At 41.7% G+C, this 18014-nt stretch overlaps 1 protein-coding gene across 1 annotated transcript in view; it reads right to left on the reverse strand.

Annotated features, from left to right (window-relative positions):
- Positions 1 to 17985, reverse strand: part of NMT1 (N-myristoyltransferase 1) — a 30816-nt gene extending 12831 nt beyond the window's left edge. Inside the window, exons 1-3 of the mRNA XM_004374277.3 lie at positions 17774 to 17985; positions 6065 to 6173; positions 2477 to 2621 (exon numbers count right to left, since the gene is read on the reverse strand). Coding sequence (XP_004374334.1) covers positions 2477 to 2621; positions 6065 to 6173; positions 17774 to 17904 — 385 coding nt within the window. The 5' untranslated portion in view covers positions 17905 to 17985. The remainder of the gene's footprint in view (positions 1 to 2476; positions 2622 to 6064; positions 6174 to 17773) is intronic.
- Positions 17986 to 18014: the final 29 nt, after the last annotated feature.

The raw sequence follows: 18014 nt of genomic DNA on the forward strand, positions 1-18014 counted from the left end.
AAGAAGTTGCAACAAGGCTGCTTTTGTGTTAACAGCTACAACAATGTGCTGGGCCCATTCCTGAAACAGATGATGGCACCTAGGCGCCAGGCTCAATCTCAGCCATGCCAGACTTGGCTTTCAGCAATGGGAGCCAGTTACTGTCATTGCCAACCCAGACCCTCAGTGTTTACAGAGTCTTACAAGTGCCCTTGAGCTGAATCACTGAGTCTCCACAGTGCTGCCGGGAAGCGACCCTCACACAATACCCCCAGCCTAGACAGCAAGCCCCTCCTCAGGGGAGTGCATGGGAGTGCTTGGAAGGCACGGCCTGATTCCTATCTAGTGCCCAACAGGACTCATCTGATAAACCTAGACAAACTGACCACCAAATTTTGGCCCTTGAGATTAGTTTCTAGAGTTCAGAACTCATTTCATGTTCATACTTGGAAGAAGGCATTTAGTACATTTTGAAAACTGAGTTTTCAAAAGGTTCCCACCCCGTCAGTACACTGCTCCCTAGCATAGAGCTCTGCACATACTAGGTACTCAATTCATGCTTTTACTATCAGAGTCCTGGCCCAAAACTTCATTGTAGTGTATGAATGAAGAGGCAGCTCGAGGCCCTCAGTCACTGATCCGTGGGGCAGGTGTAGTGGAAACGGCTACAGCAGGCTACAACCTGAGGACACCACCATCAGCACTGACCATTCCACTCACTTTCATTCAACCTATTCGCTGAACATCAACCATGCACCAAACCCCGTGCCTTGCACTAGGACAAAGCAGTGAGAAAGACAAGGTCGCTGTCCTTAGACAGTGTACCATTTTCTGGAAAAGATGTTCAATAAAAAGTCATTACCAATGTGCTAAGAGTCACAAACTGGAAAGCGCAGGCAACGACAGGCATCTAGCAAGAAAGCGACTAGCAACCTTCCACTTACACTCTAGCTCCCTAAAAGGTTTGGTTGCTTGAGCAGTTAAGATTTTTCTTCCCTAGTTATGAAACTGGCCTTTTGATTTATTTACAAAGTAGTCCTTGTGAATTCATTTAATGTAAGTCAACCCACTTCCAATTCTATCATGTACATGAACAAAATCAAATTGGAGCCTACTAAGCTGAGGGCTAGACCCTGGAGTCTAGTGAGGCACTACATTTCCACTCTGTAGTCTTGTCTGGGTGGCCAGACATTTTCCCATCTCTGACTGAATTTATACCCTTTCCAAAATGCACTTAATTTCATAACCTTTTTATTGTTGTTTTTTCTGTCCTGATTTCCATGGCCAAGATACTGTAGTCTTCCCTACTATATTACAAGGCCAGAGCTTTTCATCTGGGCTGGTAACAAGGCCCTGCACACAGCAGGTATTTCCATTCACGATCTGGGACAATTTACTTCACCGAATGTTTACTCAATCCTGGAACACACCAGTTCTGTGATGGGAGCTGGTGAAGGAAATGGACGTAGGTCCTCACCATCATGGGCACCAAACAGACAAGCAAGTACGTATGCAAAGGCCTGCAGACGAAGGACAGGAACTGAAACTAGGAGACAAAGCTGGAGACGACAGCTGGGGTAAATCATGGAGAGCCTGTGAGCCATTCCAAAGAAGCTAGGCTTTATCCTCAGGACTGTAGGATGTCCTTAATGGGTTTTTAAGTGGGAATGGGGGGTGGAGGATGGTGGAGACAAGGTGTTTAGATTTGCATTTTACAAGGAGCATTCAGTAAAGGCTTGTCAAGTGACATTACCAGTGAACTTTTTTATACATTATTCAAATGGTAAGGATCTATCTTTTGTTAAACCAGCTCTCATAGGTTATCCGAAGACTGTGTAATATACGACAGAGCTGACAAAGCAGAGTTACAGGGAACTCTGAGAAAGCAGCAGCCACTTTGAACAGACTCCCAGTCTGGGGTGGCAACAAGGCTGAGACACGGCTCGAGCTCCTGCAGTCCTTCCCAGTGCCCAGCACCGTGGGCTTCTCCAGGGCCTACTCTGGGGTGCCAGCCAAAGCACATGCGGTATTTCAGGTGCTGAACCACTGCTGCTAAGCAAAGTTTCAAATTACCGTGCATTCAGTAAGCATGCACTGACTTAGAGACAAGGGGAAGAGGCTAGGGACTCTGGCCATCCCAGGCTTAAACATTTGCCCAGATAAACAAGACAGTTTCTCTGTATAAAATCTTTGTGGAAGAAAGACCCATGGGCAGACATCCTTGCTCATCATGTGCCAATACAGTTTTTCTTTGTCAATTTATACTGGATGATGACACACTAAAATAATCATTATCTTCAATGTGTGCTACTGTAAAATAATAAAGTCCCTGAATAACAGTCTTTTCTCTACTGCATGTTAAAGACTACCCTCTAATAATAACCACCCAGAACTCTGGAACTCTACTGCTCTTCCTCAGATTCAGCGTGGAACTCTCGTGCAGGTACCACTGAGGCACATCTCTCTCCCACGCCTGGGGAAGAAAGAATATACATACCCAGTTTGGGGACGGGCTGTGTATCCCAGAACTGGTAGCTTCGCTTGCTAGCCTCCTCCATGGTTTTGGCAGGCCCCTGGCCCACTGAGAACAGTTCAATAGCCTTCTGTATTTCCTGGATCCTCTCTGCTGGCAAAGAGTTCATCTGGGCAAGACAAAGTTGGGAAGAGAAAAGGCCCATTATGTTAATAAGTACTTTTGATTAATTACAAGCTCAAGAGTTAAGGGTGGGAGTGGGGTGTGGCTCCTCTGTCCTAATCCCAGAGGTCATATACTGTATGACAACTAGAGAAAGAGGGGTTGATGATGAGCTATCTGATGGGTGAGTATTTCTTATAGGGTTCCTCTCCTTCTTAGTCTTTTTGTTTGATAGCAAAAGTAATACATGCTCAGTATAAAATTTCAAACAATGCAGAAATGTGTAATACATACAGAAAGTAAAAAACCAATAATCTTATCCCTCCAATATAATCCTTGCCATCTTAATCCAGGAGGTAGGGTGGACAGAGGCATACATACTTTCAGACTTTTTTGCACACAAGTTCCAAACACACACACACTTTTCAAAAGCTAAAATTGGATTGTATGATATTATTCTACACACATCTCTTCTTCAAACACCATATCTTAGAGACTTTTCCATTTGAGGACGCACAGACTGGCTCATCTCTAACAACCAAGTCCACCGTGTGCATGGACCACAACATATTTAGCCATCCCCCTTCTCATGGGCATTTTGGTGGTGGTGGTCTTTAGTTTTACAAGCAATGCTGTAATTAACCTTCTTGTACATCTATTTCTATACGATAAAGTCTAAGAAAGAGGCTTGCTGTGTCAAAGGGTGTGCACATTTGAAATTATAATAGATACTGTCAACTTGCTTTCTAAATAGAGAATGTTAATCAATCAATGAACAGAGTTGGAGAGTATCTGTTTCTCCACACCTTTATCATTGGATACTACCAAGCTTGAACCTCTGCCAATTCAGGAGAAAAAAACAGTTTCTATGTGCATTTCTTTCATTGTGAGTTTAACCATCTTTTCATACACTGATCGAACATCTGTATTTTTTCCTTTGTGAACAACCTACTCATTTTATTATTTTTAACTGACTGATACACACACTGCAGATATCTTCCACAGTCTGCTGTCTTTTGACTTTTACAGTACTTATTGCCAGAGTAAGTTTTAAATTGGTCAGTTTTTTCTTTTATTGCTTCTGGGTCTTATGTCAGGCTCAACATGATAAAATATCCAAATTTTCTTCTCTTTTACTTTTTTAAATTTAAATTATGAAGAAAAGGGAGACTATCAACTAAAATGTTTACACTGCTTATTTCTAGGAAGTAGGACTAGAAGTGATTTTAATTTTCTTCCTCTTAGATGTTTTTTCCTAAAATCTATACAATGAAATGTATGACTCTCACAGAGAGGAAAACAGAAAGGCTATGTAAACGGTGTTTTGTTAAAAATTCCTAATTTCCCACAAACTGTTTTAATACCAGGTTGGAGTTCTAATCCCACTGGAGGCATCTGAACACCTACCCCTAAACAAATAAACTAACAATCCTAAAGCCACAGCATGGGCTTGGGCTAGAGTTCATGACAGACAGACTTTGGGTAAGTCACTTAAACCTGTCTTTGAAATGAGAAGACCCCACTTACTCTGCAGGGACGGTGAAGGTTTGGAGCTAATTTAAAGTGAAGTGCCTGCCAATGTGATGGTCAGTTGTTGTTGTGTGCCATGGAATCAATTCTGATTCACAGAGACCCTATGCGACAGAGTAAAACTGCCCCATAGGGTTTCCTAGGCTGTAATCTTCACAGAAGCAGATCACCAAGTCCTTCTCCTGCGGAGTTCCAAGTGCTTAACCACTGCACCACCAAGTCTCCTTATAATGGTCAATAATAGCAGTTATTTTCTTCATAGTGGGTTTGACATTGGAAATAGTAAAAAATTACTTGGAGACACATCTGAGTAAGGTTGTTGTTAGGCGTTGTCAAGTCGATTCCAACTCATAGTGAACCTATATACAGCAGAATGAAACACTGCCCAGTCCTGAGCCATCCTCACATTCCTTGTAATATTTGAGCCCACTGTTGCAGCCACTGTGTCAATCCATCTCACTGAGGGTCTTCCTCTTTTTCACTGACCTTCTACTTTACCAAGCATGATGTCCTTCTCCAGAAACTGGTCCCTCCTGGTAACATGTTCAAAGTATGTGAGACTAAGTCTCACCATCCTTGCTTCTAATGAGCATTCTGGCTGTACTTCTTCTAAGATAGATTTGTTCATTCTTCAGGCAGTCCACAGTATATTCAATATTCTTTGCCAACACCATAATTCAAAAGCATCAATTCTTCTTCGGTCTTCCTTAGTCATCGTCCAGCTTTAACATGCACATGACGCGATTAAAAACACCATGGCTTGGGTCACGTGCACCTTAGTCCTTAAAGTGACATCTTTGCTTTTCAACACTTTAAAGGTCTTTTGCAGCAGATTTGCCCAATGCAATGTGTCGTCTGATTTCTTGACTGCTGCTTCCATAGGTGTTGACTGTGGATCCAAGTAAAATGAAATCCTTGACAACCTCAATCTTTTCTCCGTTTATCATGACGTTGCTTATTGGTCCAGTTGTGAGGATTTTCGTTTTCCTTATGTTGAGGTGTAATCCGTACTGAAGGCTGTGGTCTTTGATCTTCATCAGTAAGTGCTTCAAGTCCTCTTCACTTTCAGTAAGCAAGGCTGTGTCATCTGCATGTCGCAGGTTATTAATGAATCTTCCTTCAATCCTGATGCCCCGTTCTTCTTCATATAGTCCAGCTTCTTGGACTATTTATAAGTAAGGTAGGAGATTCAAATTGGAGCATAACATTTGAGGCATAAAGCAAAGTGTGGCTCATAAGCTTGTAAGGCTCATAAATTCTGTCTGAGGCAATTCTAAAAGGAGAGTTATGGATATGTTTTGAGTTTCCCTAGGGGCTTACTTTGAAGAGCAACACTTACCTGAATGAAAAGGCTTTAAAACAGATGTTTTATTTAAGAAACAAACAATCCTTATCCGTACCTCCGGGTTCCATGTCAGGCAGTCAGTCCTAGGTTATAAACTCTAGGCCAGTGGTTCTCAACTAGTGGAACTCACAAACAGACTTTGTGGGACTCATGGTTTTCACTACAATGACTTTGGCATTAAGAGAATGCTTGCAAATACATAAAGGTCAACCTCAAAAAGAACAGGTTAGGGGCTTAAGACAGAAAAGGTTGAGAACCACTGCTCTAGGCAACAGGGGCTGTTACTACGTAATTATCACTCTATGGCACCTAGCACAGCACCACATGCAATGACGTACCTGTAAATTCTGATGGGGCTCCTTGCTTGGGAGTCAGTGTCTAACCTGCTGTGTCTTTTAAGGTACTGATAGCAGTTTTATCACCTAGGTATAGGACAGCAGAGGGATCCCATTCTTCCATCTTGAAGTAATACCAGTGGAGAGCATCAGTCTAAATTGTTCCTATACAACAATCTCAAAACTCTCTCAGCTGAGAAACTGACCCTCAGTCACAAGAAAACAGAGCCTCCTTGTTACCTTCACAGGCTGATCCTGGGCTGAATCGGTCTCACTGCCTTTTTCTTTCTTCTTTTTTTGTTTCTTTTTCTTCTTTTTGGCTCCGGTGTCATTGGCTGGACTCAAACCACTGTAAGACAAAGTAAATACTGATGCAGGGTTTTTAAAAAATCATCTGTTTTGCGCTACACTGACAAAACAAAGAGCTTTCTGTGGAGCCAGCCCTTCCTTAATCAAACCCATTGGCTTCAGAGGCTGACTGGAGAATCCAGGTCTCACAGAGACATTCAGAGGACACCAGCAAACACCACTCTCCTCCCCACTCCTACCCCACCTAGCCTCCCACGGATGGAGTGCTGGGCAAGGAATGTCCTATTTGCTTGAAAGGGCCTTTTCCATTCTTGCTGGGTTGGTGTGCTTATTTTCTTTAGATTGCCAGGTTGATGGCATCAAAGTCACAGGATACTTGTTAACAGGACATTCATACCAGCAACACTCCCTTACAGCTCTGAAGCTCAAAGGATGACAGCCAAAAGGCAGTAGTCGTCTTTCTGGAATGCTTTGCCCTTCCTTTCTACCCCCATGCTCCAATAGGTTAGGTTTTATTGAGTTTCCTCAGCTGAATCTAAAGTACAAGGCAGTATGGGAAAGGGAGGAAGGGACAAGGAAAAAAGCAGTTTAAAGTTCCTCCGATCCGTGTCCAAAATAGTCAAACGATCATGAGAAATGCCCAAATCAGGCCTGTGGGATGAAGGACAAATGTCAGCTGGCTCAGACTGAGTAATCACTACAGGTAAAATCCAGCACTAGAGATCTAAGGAAAATTCAAAAACCAAACCAAACAAACAAAAAAAAAGACACTCAGCTGCTCCTGCATGAAGAAACTACACGAAACATGGGTGTGCACATGAACAGCGTGAACGAGTCTTCTTCACGCTACTTCCTCACCCCTACATGATGCATCCAGTGAAGGCAGCAACAGCAGTTTCTCAGCCACATTTATCAATTTCCATAATCTTTTATTATCGTTTCCTGTACTGTATCTCAACATCTTTATTGAGATACAAATCATGTATTATACCGTTTCTTTGATATTTTCTATTCATTCTCTCCCAGATGTTTTCTCTCACTTCTTGTTCATTTGGTCTTCCTCTAATTTTAGGATAATGGTTTTGATTTTGGGGTTCCTTCATTTTATTGATGAATTTTAAGGTTCATTTTGCAGCTTGCTTTCTAGTTACTTCTGTAGTTTGCTGGTTTCTGTTGTGTCTAAACTGAGTTGGGTACTGTCAGTCTGGGATTAATGCCTGATGTCACTCTGCCATAGTTCCTGAAAATCTTCCATTAAAAAGACAAAACTTGGAGCCCATGACCATTATGGCAAGTACTATTTAAACTTTATCATTCAGAAAGCTTTCAGGGTCTTAAAATGCCTTGGGGTTATTATGAATATTAATTACTTTACAGTAAGTGGTACTCTCTGGGGAGAAGACAATCTGTAACCAAGTGCTGATATTTCCTTTTGTAGAATATCTTCAAACTCACCTCTTCCTGCTCCTGGCAGGAGCACATGTGTCCAGACTTCATGACCTCACACTGGGACTAAAGTAATCTCCAGCCTTTCCTGGGTCTCCCTGACTTCAGAGTCTTTCTGGATCATCCTAACCTATGTGCAGCTGCAGGACTCACCTCTGTGAAAATGGCTTCCCATGTGTCCCTTTCACGCTATGAAAGCTGCTTAACTTGGAAGGTATCAAGCCCAACCTTCCTCTAGGCACATCACCCTCAGTTCCCAGCCAGCTCGTCCTAGTGCTGGATTTTCCATCCCACTGCTCTAGACTAACTGTCCCAATACCAGTCTGGCCAGGCCTCTCGATGGCCCCTGATGCAGAAAGACTGTGAAGTCAGGGAGATCTAGTAAAGTCCAAGCATAAAGTCATGAGTCTAGATGAAAGTGCTCCTAAAAAAAAAACAACAACAACAACAAAAAACCGTTGCCATCAACTCGATTCCAACTTGTAGCAACTCCACAGGACAGAGTAGAAACTGCCCCATACGGTTTCCAAGGAGCAGCTGGTAGATTTGAACTGCTGACCTTTTGGTTAGCAGCTGAGTTCTTAACCAGTATGCCACCAGGGATCCTACTAGGCATTATATTAATGGAACACAGATGGCATAATACGGAAGGAAGACTGATAACATTCAGAGGGGGAAGAGGTGAACTCCTTAAAACCTGATGCTCAGAAAAACCTCCAACGCCACGGCAAAAAACAGGAACCACAAGTCATTTATGGCCTGAAGATAATTTTTTCCTCTTAATAACTCTTTTTTTTTTTTTTTTTTAAATCACACACAGGCACATTCGCAGACTACGACAACTCTGTGGTTTTCTCATTCCAGAGATATTCTCACTTCAGTCTCTGGATTATGAGCTGCATTATAACATTTAAACTCAGCTGATGTTAGGAGACAAAGCAGTGTCCCACTGTCAGGTATAGTTTCTAAGTCCTTATTCATATTGACTTATGGAATGAACTATGTAGTCCCTGTATATGAATTAGCATAAGGATTTTTATAATTCTGTCAAAGACAGAACGATAAAGTTCAAGGCGAAGAACTGCCATGTACCAACCAATGGGATACTTACTAAACACTGTTTCACATGAGAAAAATAGAGGAAATGACTTCCTTCAACTTTACAAGTCTTTACAAGTACAAACAACCACTATAAAAACTACCTTCCTGCCCCGCCCTTTACTCTTGTTATTCTATGGAGCCATCCTCGTGGAGCCCATTTCTGTTGAAGGATTTTGAGCTGAACTCTTGTTCTGTTTTATGTATTATCAATACAAGTGCCTGGTAAACTCGAAGACCTAAACTAAAACCAAGCACTAATTTCATTTTCCTTGTATTGGCTTGATTTGCACACACAGCTACTGAGCGATGATCTTGTTTCAACTTGTACACCAAGCATACAGACAGATGAAGAACAAAGGCAAAAAAAAAAAAGGAGTCATTTTCACTGAGCTATCAGATATTGCACCACATCCATGAGAACACATTATAAGCTCAAGATAGTCTTACAATCAATACCCCCGGACAGGAAAACAATTGAGTCAGAGACTTGTAAGAAGCCTGCTGGGGTTAACATTCAAAATGATTATAATCAATTTAATTATTCATAAGAAACCATGTTCAGAAGCCTTGAAGTAGGACTTCAAGAAGCATCGCAGAAGCCAAAGCCATCTCACAGGAAAATGGCCTCCATTTGGCTCTGGGGAGCACCAAGCCAGAGTTTGGTACCATGCTAGACCTCTCCAAGAACTCAGCATTGCTTTTAAAGGGCCCTAAGGTCCATACAGAGCGCTGGTGGTGCAGTGGTTAAGAGTTATGGCTGTTAACCAAAAGGCTGGCAGTTCGAATCCACCAGCCACTCCCTGGAAACACTATGGGGCAGTTCTACTCTGCCCTGTAGGGTCGCTATGAGTCAGAATCAACTCCATGGCAGCAGGTTTGGTTTTTTTTTGGATTAAAGTCCATACAGGACACCTGGTGGTGCCGTGGTTAAACACTTGGCTGCTAACCAAAGTCAGCAGTTCAAACCCACCCGCTGCTCTGTGGGAGAAAGATGTGGCGGTCTACTTCGTAAAGACTACACCCCTGGAAACTCTATGGGGCAGTTCTACTCTGCCCTATGGGGTCGCTATGAGTTGGGATCGACTCAGCGGGAACAGGTTGGTTTGGTGTAAAGTCTATACTTACTGGGTGGGTATCCCAGGGCATGCTGGGATTCTGTGAACTGAAACAGAAATCTCTCAAAGATCTCTGTAAACCTGCAAGTCACCTTAACATCCTTCAAACTGAGGTTGGCCCGAACTAGAACCTTAGAATACAACAAGTCAAAGTCCAATTGCTCCATTTGGTTTTCTAGTCGATCATGAAATCATCCTCGAAAACAAAGAGCAGTGAATTAGGTAAAATTTGCCTTCTTTGGTGGGTGCCTGTTATGGAAAGGGAGATGGGAGTCCATACAAAAATTTTGAGACTTATATCCTCTCAATGTAAAGTTGACAGAACCAAGTCATTAATAACCAACTTAGTGAATGTGGGACTAACTAGTAAAATGACAGACCCAGGAACAGGGTCTGTCATCTTTTAAAGAAAGCCAGAACATTCTAAGTTCAAACGTATTAAGAAATCCTATGGATGACCTTAAATAAAGTCAGGGCTAGGGGATGGAGCTGGAAAACAAATCTCAGTACTTATTTCTAAAACAGAATGCAGTGCCAGGGTGTGTGAGTGGGTGGGAGGGACGGACAAGCTGACAAATGAGCAGTGGGAGCAGAGAACTTCCAGACAGCATAAGCGGTGAGGGTCCATAATGGAGGCCTCCCCTCAGTCCTACTGGATGACAAATCCACTCCAAGCTGACAAAGCAGCTATAAGAGGGAACGCAAACTGAGCCACCAGCATTGGAAGGAATCTCAGGGCCATGTGGCTTAACCTGTTATTTACAGATGAGGAAGCCATGGCCCAGAGACATCATCTAACCAACTAAACTGGGGACAAGCCACAGATCCCTGAGAACCTGGGGCCACGCCTCCCCAGACACTAGACTCACTCCTATCAGAATTTATATGAGAATCCTCCGAAGCCAAAAGAACACTCATTCTATTTCACCACACAGGGCCCTTGAACAAAGTTTTAGTGTAGCAGAGGACCAGGTAACTACAGGTAATGAGGAGAGTGATCCATGTTATCCAGAAAGCCTCCACTGACTACTCTAGCTCTCACTGATCACTGTTTTAAAATTAAGCAAAACTAGTTGCTATCGAGTCGACTCAGACTCATGGTGACCCCATGTGTATAAGAGTAGAACTCTTCCATAGGGTTTTCAATTGTTGATTTTTTTCCAGGGCTTAAAAGCAATTCGTTTCAGTTCAAGCCCCCTGAGAGTGTGCATCACCACCCCACATATACTGAATCAGAATCTACATTTTAACACGATCCCTGGGTGACTGTTATATACACATCACCTGGGGATCCTTAAGAATCCCCCGGGGAATCTTGTTAAAATGTAGATTCTGATTCAGTATATCTGGGGTGGAAATGCAAATTCGCAGCAGGAGGTTGAAATGAACCAGTTCAAAGCGCTGCTTTTTTTCAGAAGTAGACTGCCAGGCCTTTCTTCCAAGGCATCTCTGGGGAGACTCAAACCTCTAACATTTTGGTTAGCAGCTGAGCACATTAACCATCTGCACCACCGACGGACTCCGCTCTAAAATCACGGTCTTCTAAACAATTCGATACGTTATAAATAATAATATGTGTTTTCTGGCTTCCCAATGAGATTACAAACTTTCTGAACCTAAGGACCACTATACAGCTTTTTCCTACAGCACCTCTCAGCTGTGCTGAGAACACAGTAAAGGATTCAACAAATACATGCTTGACTGAAGCTTTCCAGGCATAACAGACTAAAATAAAACCCTGAAAAGTCAAAGCCCAAAAGAGGGTCAGCAAAACATCTTTAGAAATGTTTCCACAGGACAGCTGTGTTATTAGTCTATGAAAGCAGTGGAAATGCTGTGCTCTTTTGAGCCACTGGCTGAGATTTTAAATTCTCAACTTTCTTATTCACTGTCTCCTCTCCTTAGGGCCTGTCCTATTCCTACAAAAGTTAAAATACAAAAGCTTTGCTGTAACTATTTCAGATGGCCTCAAATGTCTTAAACACAGGTCACAGGACTAGTTTCGACTGAGATAAAGAGTTCAGGAAAAAAAAAAAAATCACAACTTTTAGTCACTTGTTTTCTACCCAGAAACTAGAAGTTACTGCTTTGGGCTAAAATTCAACTTTACCAGAGAAACTTACTAAGATAAACTTAGTTTCTAATATCCTTTTGATTCTACCGTTACACATTAGGAGATCCTCTGGCAAGTCAATTTACTGATGAATATGATCAGCAATCCTACTAGCACTCAGAAAGCCCAAAGAGAGGTGAATGAAGTGGCATTTACCAGGTGGAAGCCAAATGGCATGCATCATGCAGTATCAGCTGCCTATTCTCTACTGCTGTGGCTACAGGATCACTTAATGCAATAACACAATATCCAAACTACAAATTTCCACCAATTAGTTATTTATATTTAAAAATGCTTGTGAATTCAAAATGAGGAGAAAAACAAAAACACTTCACTACTGCCATCAGGATATCCTAGAAGTCCTGTGAAAAGCACAGCAGGTCGTGCGACGGGATTACGAAGATTATTTTTACTGCCATCCTCTATCCTCCCTGGTTAATTACCCAGAGATTTGAGGGTGAACAAGCCAATTCCCTTCATAAAGGATAACCATTTTCAGGGTCACAAAAGCTCCGATATACTAAACTGTTTTAAACAGGCATGAGACAAAACTGTAGAATCCCCATCCTTTGGGTTTGTTTGGTGAGCTAGACTGAGAAGGCAACTCCAAGGTCAAATCAAACACTGTTCAGAGACCACTGCCAGGAATTTTCTGAGCACTGACTCAATGCTGGCAGCAATTTCACATACCAGAATGACATCTGAAAAAGATACTGTCTATCAAGGAGTGTTTAAAGGGGCCAGCCATCTCTACCACCAAGGGGCTCCCGAGTTTGGTAAAGTCCATGAGTTTCTGAACGGATCCAAAGATAGGACTCATATACCACTGCAGACTCAGGATGCAGAAGTTAATGCAGTAGGGATAAGAATCCAGCAAGAATCCCGAATGGACCTTCTGAGGTAAGAAAGGGAGAGGCGGGGTGCAGATCCTGAGCCTAACAACAAAAACTAAATCACACAGTCTTTATAAGTCTCTATAAAATAATCCACGTCAAGGGCTTAGCACAGTGCCAACACACAGTAATAACAGTAACAGATGACATTTATTTAACACTTAACACTAGTGAATCCTCACCTGCTTTTCAGTCAGAAGCACCAGAAAATTTTTTGAAGCACTGACCCTGTTGAAGAATTCTAGTTTAGTTTTGCTTTTTTGGCGCTTTCAACAGAGAACACCAAGTTCTGTGAGCCTTAATACAACAATCACAAGGGCACCTTCTTCCAGTAATTAGAAGAGAGGCTTGCAATGCAGAATTAGGGTTTCAGATACTAGATTAAAGAGGAAGAGCTGCAGAGGCATACTCCTAAAATTACTAAAATCTATGAACTCTGCAGGGAAAGGGTTAACTGCAGACTTAGTAAAGCTGGGAAATAAAGGGGTGAGCACATTAGTAACAATGTGAAAAATCAGCAAAACCACTTTGCCATGAGCAGTCTCCCTGAAATAGGCTCTCCTTTACTTTTCATTTCTTCTGCTTTCCAGTCTGTTCTCTTTGAAGCAGCTCTTGATTAGTTTCTTTTTTCGTTTCTGCTTTGATCTAGTTTTGAAAAACTAAAAGCTTGAAGGGGAAGAATAAATAAGGACTAAAAAGATTTCTTCTTTCCAAGAGCTAGATGCAGCTATAAGCCATCAAATGAACAGGGAAAGAACCACTCTTGGAAAATCTAAAGAATAAAACAAAAGCAAATGAGGATAGTTTTATGGAATTTACTTTCAAAAAGATCTTTCTTTTCTCTTCAGTTTCTTCACAAGAAATAATATATTATGATCCACAGGTGAGAAAAACTTATAAGAATTCATGCTAACTGTCCCCATTCACGCAGTAAGAGCGGGACGAAGAGGCATTCTTTATCAAAGGGCTCTTGCTTGACACATGGCTTACTGACATCTCAATGGTATTAATGACGCTACAAAATAAATTCCAAAAGAATCCTAGGAACAAAATAGTCTAAAAGTTCTTTCCTGTTCTTAAACACCCAGATAAGCTTTGTTACCCCAAAATTAAAATCTACTGCCTACTGACAAGGTTTGTTCTTTAGCAATACTTCTTGAAAGCCTTTCACTAAAAAACAAGCAAGCAAATTAAATCACACAGATGAATACAGACTTTTAAACAGCCCTCTGCTTGCTCAGAGCCACAGAACTGCAGAGATATACAGTATAAAATTATTTCCTTCTGATTCTCCTCTCAGTTGCTGAGGCTAACTTATGTCAGGCAAGTAACTGGGGGAAAAATGCTGACCTTTCCTCTTGAGTGGATTTTTTAAAAAAATAGCTGATAGATAAAAACTGTAGACAGATATACACGTACCATATATACAATGTATATGTACGCATTTGTACCTAAAAACATGTTTATATGCATATGTTAAGCTTTATATTCACCGAATATTTATGCTTATTTGATTATGGAGAAAACACATGACTGGAAAAGTCAAGAACTAAACTTAGACACAAAGACACATAAGAAACTAGCACAACTGCATTTCCTATTAACCCAGTGCATGAATGTAACTCATCTTAGTGTAAAGCACTATGAACCCATCCTGAAAGAAAATCCTAAAAGAATGAGATAGTTTTAACTCTCATTAACCTTTACTGCATATTGTACTTTAGAACACTAGCATTAAAAAGAGGAATTCCCTTTCAATTCTTACATGACTTTTGAAAACATTTTAAATAACATTAAGTAAAGACCACCACCCATCTGTCAGTTTATCATACTGTGGCGGCTTGAGTGTTGCTATGATGCTGGCAGCTATGCCACCAGTATTTCAAATTCCAACAGGGTCAGCCATGGTGTACAAGTTTCAGTGGAGTGTCCAGACTAAGATGGACTAGGAAGAAAGGCCTGGCAACCTATATCTGAAAATTAGCCAATGAAAACCCTATAGATTCCAAACAGCATATTGTTTGATATAGTGCTAGAAGATGAGCCCCCTAGGTTGGAAGGCACTCAAAATACACAGTGGCTGCAACAATGGGTTTCAGCATACCAACAACTGTGAAGACGGTACAGGACCAGGCAATATTTCATTCTGTTGTACATGGGGCCTCCATGAGTCAGAGGAGACTCAACAGCAACTAACAATAAAGACAAAAACAATTTCAAGAAGCAGAAGCTTCTACCACAAATTGAAGGATCCTCGATTTCTGCTGGTTTGGCACAAAAACTGTAGTCAAGTTTACAATGAGACTATTTTGGGGAAAGAAAGTGTGTATGTAAGAAAAATCTCACATCCTTTCACTCAGTGAGGGGAAATGAAACTACTTTAAAATTTGTGTCAGGCACTTGACACTTACCATTCATTCATCCAGGAAATACTCAATAATGCCCACTAAATGTGAAGCATCTCAAGGCCACAATCCCTGTTCTCATACACCTTACAACTGGATGCAGGAGGGATCCGACACATTAAACAAAATTATCAAATGTTATTTAATTGGAGCCCTGGTGGTGCAGTGGTTAAAGCGCTTGTCTGCCAACCAAAAGGCTGGTGGTTCAAACTCATTAGCTGCTCCATGGGAGAAAGATGTGCTTCCATAAAGATTACTGCCATGGAAACCCTACAGGGCAGCTCTGCCCTGTCCAACAGGGCTGCTATGAGTCGGAATCAACTCCATGGCAGTGGGTTATTTAATTATTGTTAAGATAAAAGCTATGAAAAATACAGTATGTGATAAAAGCAGGGAGGTGGCTAGGGGAAGCAGATCAGGGAAGATTTGAAGAAAGAGGAGGAGGCAAGGTCAGAGGGCTGCACTCCAGATGTTATCTTATTTAATCCCCACAACAACTTCAGGTTAAGTAACTTTCCCAAGGTCACAGGACTATTAAGTGTCAGAAGCAGGCTTTGAACCCAGGTCTAAATGACTCCAAAGTCCATGCTTTTCCCACCATGCCACGCTGCTTCTTCCCAAACCTCCTCTAACAAGTAATTGAAAAATGTTGATTCTACCTCAGATTCTATTATCTAAGTGACAGAATTGGACTCTCTCCTCCAGCAGAGACCTCTAGATTCAGGATGCTAATAAACTTAATTTACGCACCCAGACCATAAACAAACAAACCAGATTCCTACTCAAGAGTGACCCTATAGGACAGAATAGAACTGCCCTATAGCATTTCCAAGGCTGCAAATCTTTATGAAAGCAGACTGCCCCATTTTTCTCCCGTGGAGGGACTGGTGGGTTCAAACCGACCCCTTTTTGGTTAGCAGCCAATTGCTTTAACCATTGCCCTACCAAGGCTCCTTACCCAGGCCATAACCATGTACAAAAACAACAACAAAAACACCTCCAAAGTTTTTTTTAGGCTGTCACTTTGTTGTACTATAAACACTTTCTGCCAAACGGTTTTGCAAAGTGATTCATAGCATGTAGGGAACAAAACCAACTGAAGTATAGACACAGGTCAAAGTGATAGCTTACGCAGACAAAACTCAAAGCAAACTATACAAAGAGCAATGAAAAAGCCCTATTTTCACTTCTGAAATGACTTTCACATTTAGTAACTCTCATCTCTCACTCCAACCTCTACCCAGGACAGCTACACTTTCCCTTCTTCCTGTTCCTACTTCCTCTTTCTTAGCTCTTCTAAGGAATCTCAAACTTCTAAACAAGGCTTTTATTACACTAGAACTGTTGTGAGTTACACCAACAGAACACAGCCTTATAAAACCAAATCTGGCACACTGCCTTTCCCTCTACATTCTTTGTGTGAATTTTAACGCTTTCAGAAGAACATAAAAGCTAAATCTTTTAACCTAAGGATTTATCACAACAAGCAGATTATAAACTATTTAAGTATTCCTTCACTCTCCAGTCCCCACTAGAGAGCAGAATTAAAAAAAAAAAGTTTATCCAAAAACCTCAACCTTCTTCCTCTGAGGCTACCATGAACACTACAAATGACAAGCTGGCTATGAAAAATCAGACTACCACAGACTCAGAAAAAGTTACACAGCCAAAACAGTGTCTCATGACTAATAATATATATGTAAATACAGTTGATTAGATATACAGAAAGAGAGAGAGCCAGCCCCTATAAGAATGTGAAGAAAGAAGAATGATAGGGTTTGGCTTAAAAGAACTCATCACTCAAAAGCCTGATGCATTTCTTCCTCCTGAGGAAGAAATGCACAGCTACTAATAAGCAATACTCTAAAGTGTGAGTATTAAATCCACAGTTTCCAAACTGTCCAAGAAGCAACATCACTCAATTTCTTCAAGCTTGAGGCTACTTCGCAAAGTTAGTAGAACAAGGATGCTGGAAGACCTAATTATATATTGTTCAGGAAACATGGATTATTTGGAGCAACGGACGTGTAACTCAAAACACTATCATACAGTTAATTACCCAGGATTTATAAGGTGAGTATACATTTTGGGATTCTGTAATAGTGATATTTTACAACATAATTATGGTTTGTATAGCTTGATGAATTTCCTCATTGAAGGTGAACTGCAGCGAAATGCTTTATTATTCGTTTATTGCTAATCAGTTCGTTCATACACCTCTACAGATAACGTTCCCTTTGAACTGTACTGTCATTGGATTGCCCCGTGTTGTGCTATCAAAAACCATCGTCCAAATTGTTCTTTTCCTCAGATGCGCCTGAAACACACGAGTAGAATATTACACAGAAGAACTTTTATATAAAAAAACTATTGAATGTCTCCGGCCCTCAATATACTAAGCACCCACCCTTCGTGAATGACAAAGACAGCAACCAATCGCCAGGCAAGATCCCAATGCCTTAGCCAATAAGAATATAGGGGTGGGGTTAGACTAAGCTCCGGGTGACTTCCCCGCACCCCAGATTGTGGGAGACTGGACGGGAACTGAACTCCGAGGATCTCATTACCCCCGGTTGTAGCTGTTGTCCTCCTCGTTCTCGCAATCGCTGCAGTGTTCATGGCCGTTTCCGTTCCCTTCCATCATCTGCGGCGGCGGAGGTGCCGGCGGCTTCACTGCTGTCTCACTCTCGTCCGCCATCTTGAGTTCCCAGAGCCGGGCTCCGCGCCCCGCTACATGGGGAGTTCCTATTGGACGAGGGGAACTTGCGCTATCTTCTGGGTTTTGTAGTTTTTTTGGCGAAGGGATGA

This window comes from Trichechus manatus, unplaced genomic scaffold (genome assembly GCF_000243295.1).
Source record: "Trichechus manatus latirostris isolate Lorelei unplaced genomic scaffold, TriManLat1.0 scaffold00028, whole genome shotgun sequence".
NCBI classification, from domain to species: domain Eukaryota; kingdom Metazoa; phylum Chordata; class Mammalia; order Sirenia; family Trichechidae; genus Trichechus; species Trichechus manatus.